The following is a 5,184-nucleotide window of genomic DNA, read 5'->3' as shown; positions in this document are numbered from 1 at the left end:
GCTGCTTCGTATTGTTACCTCTACCATGAATGAGAACCTTTGCTAACTGGCATGGCTCTCCTCTCTACTGAATTCCATTTTGTCATTAAAAGATACTGTTTTCTGGAGAGACAGTAGCACGGTAAGAATAATCACCTACCTGAAGAACCAGTCACACAAAATGCATTCATTCAAGCCTCCGACACCAGAGACTTACAATTAACTGCACTTATAATTCAACTTGTGCATCGGAACCGTATCAATTTATGAAATGCTTGTTTGAAGTCTTCATTGGACATAGTGTAGATGATCGGGTTGATCAGAGAGTTAAGATATCCCAGCCACGTGAAAAAGTCAAAGATGGCCATGTGGAACCAGCAAGCATCTTTACAAATAGGCAACACTAAACTAATGATAAAGAAGGGTAGCCAACACACAATGAAGGCTCCTAAAATAACCCCTAGAGTCTTGGTTGCTTTCCGCTCTCTGGCAGCCATCAGCTTCTTTTTTTCCAGAAAAGCATCTGATACCTTCACTTTGACCTGGTTCGTATATACAGGAGACCCCATTTCACTGGATGCTTCTGAGACCTTGCAATTTATAGAAGTGACAGAGGACGTTGACCCTGGGGAATCTGTTATTAAGTGAGCCCGAGTTAATCTTTTGCCGGTGTTCTTTGGCGTCTGTTTCAAAATCCGAGATCTGGCCTCCACATAGATCCTTCCATAAAGGATAATCAGCAGCAAGGTAGGGAAATAGAAAGCCCCCACTGTGGAATAGATGGTATATAAGATGTGGTCTGAATTCACCACACAGTTAGACATCTCTTCAGCTTTAGACTGCTGCCAGAAGAAAGGCGGGATGGAGATGGAGATAGAGAAGACCCAGACCAGGGCGATCATGCCTGCTGCTCTCTTGGGAGTCCTTTTAGTAGAATACTCAACTGCATCTGTGATGGCCCAGTATCTGTCCAGGGCAATCACACATAAATGGAGGATGGAAGCAGTGCAACAAGTGATGTCTGAAGAGAGCCAAACGTCACACACAATCTGGCCCAGGGTCCATTTCCCAGTCACAGTGTACATGGTGCTGATAGGCATGACCAGGAGGGAGACCAGAAGGTCAGTGACTGCCAAGGAAGCTATGAGATAATTGGCCGGGGTGTGGAGCTTACGGCTCTGGTAGACGGTGGCAATGACAAAACCATTGGACAAGATCGTGGCCAAGGTGATGAGAGCCAGGACGATGGTGAGAACAACCTTCCAGGACAACGGGGTGCCATCTTGGTAGATGGAGCTTTCTTCCGGGCTGCAATTCCTGGCCTGGTCATCAGAGTCATTGGCGTGGAAGGCGTTTAGGCCTGTGGCGGCTTGGCAGAGCCCACCTTGATCCATGCCTACCAAGTTGCCAGGGACTCGGGCCAGCTCAGCAATCCGAGGAGGGCAGCGCCCTCTCCTCGCGCCAGGCCTCAAGAGAATCCCGCCCGTGGAACGAGGGCCCGCGAGCCGCCTCGGCGGCGGGGGACGGGACGAGAGAGCACGTGCGCGCGGCTCTTCCAATGGAGACGCCTCCCGCTCGCCGGGCGGACCATGGTTCGCGCCGCCGCCGCCGCCGCCGCGTTCTCCCCCCTCTTTGCAAAAGCCAAGCCGCCGACGACGCCTCAGCACGTGGCGGCTGCCAAGCGAGGACGTCCCCGCCAGCTGCAGCCGGTTCGGCGGTCGCGACGAAGGAACATCTCCCCGCCCTTCAGAAAAAGCCGCGGAGGCGCGAAGTTCGACGCGACGGCGGCAGCGGCGGCCAGGAGAGGAGCGGGGGGGGGGTTTCTTTTCGTTAGCAGAGGTGGCCGCTACGATCCCTGGGCGAGACGGAGCAGCAGCAGCAGCGAAGAGACCGGGAGAGGACTAGCTGGCGGCGCGGTTGGCACCGTTGGCCGGGCGTGACTGGGTGCCTTCTCTCTCGCAGAAGCGCGGGACGCACCGTTGCCCGCCATGGTGCCAGTTCAACAACTTTTGCAGCGGGCGGGCGGGTGGAAGGTAGGCAGCGCAGCGAACTCTCGATGTAAGGGTCTCTCCCAGGGCGGAGCTCCAAAGTCCAGCCGGTGCAGACTTCTCCGGCAGAGGCGGCCGGCGCCTCAGGAATGGAAAGCGCGCCGTCCCTGTTTCTGCTTTGCTCCCTCTTTCTTTCTATATATATATATACTGGCCCGCCCGCTCAGACGCCGCTCCTTTCTACGCGAGCTTAACAAGGCAACTCGTGGTCTTTCTCTCCGGCTCCCGGCCCCTCGCCACCGCCCCGCCTCAGTCTGCCCCGAGAGGATTCCGCCGGGTCCTAATACCGACCCTTCATTTGCCCCCCAACCTATTAGGAGCCTGAATGTGTATCCTTTCGCCAACCTCGCTGGACTGTCGGCGGAGATTCTACACCGAGTTGAGCCGAGCTCGTTCTCTCTTTAAAATGCAATAATGACTACAATAGCAGTATAACAACGTCGACGGCAACTCGCGCTTGTGGTGTGGGCGCTTAAAACGGAACGGCGTCGAAGGCAAACTAGGGGCTTTCCAAAGACCAACCGAAACCGAATCAAGAGAAGTGGCGAAAAAAATCAAACCCAAAACTCGGACTCGCTGCTTCTACACATCGATGTATGGACGGCTCAGTCAATGTAGTTCTCCAGCTGTTGTCCTTAATGGGCGATAAACCATATTTTAGACGCAAGAATATCCCGCACGGCTGAGGGAGATCCAACCAAGAGAGTTTCTCGACTCCCGCATGTGGTTTTTGGAAATCTCTTTATGGCCTTTAGTAGAACTAGGAAATGGAACTAGAGGGGTCTAACTCGGGAGTTTTCTTACTCACTTAACGCAGCTTTATTCCGTGTTCTTAACTTTCCATCTAACCTAAGTGTCATTGTGCCATTTTGTTCTGATTTTCGGCTTTGGCTGCGGCTGCAATCTTAAAAGAGACGCTTTCCTGTGCATAAACTTTGGGGAAGCCCGTGGAGAGATTTACTTCGGAAAGTTGTATAAAATGGCGCTATTTCTTCAGTGGGTTGGAATAGGTTTTCAAAATCGGCGAAATCTTTGCTTTTAATTGTGACTCTGCTCAGGAGTTGTTCTCTTCTTGACCTGTGACTTTTTGGGGGGGAAGGGGGGGAGAATTCTGGGAAAGACAATTCGGTTTGCTCCTACTTGAAACCGCTTCGTCCTTTCGCAGCATTTCACCGCGGAGGATTCAGGCTCCGGCGGCTGACTGCAAATACGGGCGTGTAGCTTCTTGCACCAGCGCCTCCATAGGGGCGCCTTAAGAGATCTGCAGCCCTGCGCAAAGGTCGTCGGATTCAGATTCCGGCGTGGGGTTCGGTAAGCACGGGGTGCCCAGGGCGGATCGATGGGGCCACAGAGACGCCTAGCAACGCCCAACAAAGCTGATAGAATTTGCTCTGATACTCAGGGCTCAGGGATGGACGGCGCTCCCCTTCCTTCTCGGGGGGGGGGGGGTTGGAAGGCAGGCAAATCTGAGAGCTTAGAGCAGGGGTAGGCAACCTCGGCTCTTTTATGACTCATGGACTTCAATTCCCAGAATTCCTGAGCCAGCATAGCTGACTCAGGAATTCTGGGAGTTGAAGTCCATGAGTCATAAAAGAGCCGAGGTTGCCTACCCCTGGCTTAGAGGGACTTAATGCTAAGCAAACCTGCTTATTGGGATCTGCCTGCCTGTTTTTTTAAACCTCAATCCATCCTGGCGCTTCGCCACGTTGCCGCCTCGTACAGCCTGCTTTAGCCGTGATCCTTCTCGCCTCGTTATTAATTAGTAACCGTCTGTTTAAGAGTGGTTTTCGTTTATTTTTGTTATTTATGGGTAGGGTTGCCAGGTCTGCTTCCAAAAAATAGCGGACAAGCGGGGGGGGGGGTTAAGTAGTAAAAAAAAAAAGAAGACTCTACAGCTTTAGATGACGTACCATTTCATCATAAAGCTTTTGAATAAAAAAAAAATGTCCACTATTTTGTGAAAAAAAAATAGTGAACATAATGTGAAAAAAAAGTGGACTGTCCACTCAAATAGTGGACACCTGGCAACCCTATTTATGGGGTGCCTCTCGGTTCCAAAGTCTTACGACACAACTTGCTATCATCATCATCATCATCTGTTTATAATCCGATCGTACGGTCTAGGCTGATGGGGTTATCTCCCGCCAGATGAAGGCGCGCCGAAGTCGACGGCGAACAACCGAGGTCCTCCCGGGGAGGGTATTGGGTGGCGGGGAAACCGGACTTTCCTCGAAGCTCTTGGAACTGGCGCGCAGACTCTGCCGCTTCTCTCGAGGGCTGCGCTTAGATTCGGTCTGAAGGAATCTTTTCCCGAAATAAGGACCGAAGCCCATCGGAGCTGTTGGTGGGCAGCTTGTTCTCGCGGTGCTGCGCCTCAGGGGTAGGCAACCTTGGCTCTTTTATGACTCGTGGACTTCAACTCCCAGAATTCCTGAGCCAGCATGGCTCAGCTTGGAAACCTCTCTCTTTCCCCTCAGCATGGCTGGCTCAGGAATTCTGGGAGTTGAAGTCCACGAGTCATAAAAGAGCCAAGGTTGCCTACCCCTGGCCTAGTTGAAGTAGCCGGATGACTTTATCCTCGCTCTCTTAGAAACGATCCGGCGTTTGGGTTTTGCCCCTGATGCAGACGGGAAATCACACAGCGTGACGTGCTACCTAGCCTCTCCTCGGCCTCCGCTAGCCGGCGTATAATCTCGGCGAGCGAGGAAAACGTCCGGGCGTTCTGCCTGTAAAGCTTGGCGCCTTAATGATCCAAAGCTGGGTTTTATCCTAGATTATTATATAACCTTCCCGAACGCGATCGTCAAAGCGCTTATTGTTGAGCGTTTCAGAAAGATAACGTTAGTAGTCCAATCCCGAAGCGCGTTTACACGGGAGTAAGCAACTCCATCGAGATCTGCAACGTGGGCTCCCAAGAGGGGGCGCTTCCATTGTAAATAATAATAATAATAAAAATAAAAATAATAATAGTAAAGTTGGAAGGGACCTTGAAGGTCATCTAGTCCAACCCCCTGCTCAGGCAGGAAACCCTATACCATTTCGGACAAATGGCTGTCCAGTCTCTTCTTAAAAACTTCCAGTGTTGGAGCATTCACCGCTTCTGGAGGCAGGTTGTTCCACTGGTTAATTGTTCTCACTGTCAGGAAGTTTCTCCTTA

The 5,184-nt window shown here is 51.9% G+C and overlaps 1 protein-coding gene across 1 annotated transcript; it reads right to left on the bottom strand.

Annotated features, from left to right (window-relative positions):
* Positions 1–215: 215 nt before the first annotated feature.
* HTR1B (5-hydroxytryptamine receptor 1B) lies at positions 216–1,373 on the bottom strand. The gene has a single exon (XM_015821733.1). It carries the CDS (start codon positions 1,371–1,373, stop codon positions 216–218), a length of 1,158 nt encoding a protein of 385 aa, XP_015677219.1.
* Between the last annotated feature and the right edge of the window lie 3,811 nt (positions 1,374–5,184).

This window comes from Protobothrops mucrosquamatus, unplaced genomic scaffold, assembly GCF_001527695.2.
Source record: "Protobothrops mucrosquamatus isolate PMUCROS unplaced genomic scaffold, P.Mucros_1.0 scaffold1394, whole genome shotgun sequence".
Lineage (NCBI taxonomy): Eukaryota > Metazoa > Chordata > Lepidosauria > Squamata > Viperidae > Protobothrops > Protobothrops mucrosquamatus.
The sequence above is the reverse complement of the archived record's forward strand: the minus strand, read 5'-3'. Positions and strand labels throughout refer to the sequence as shown.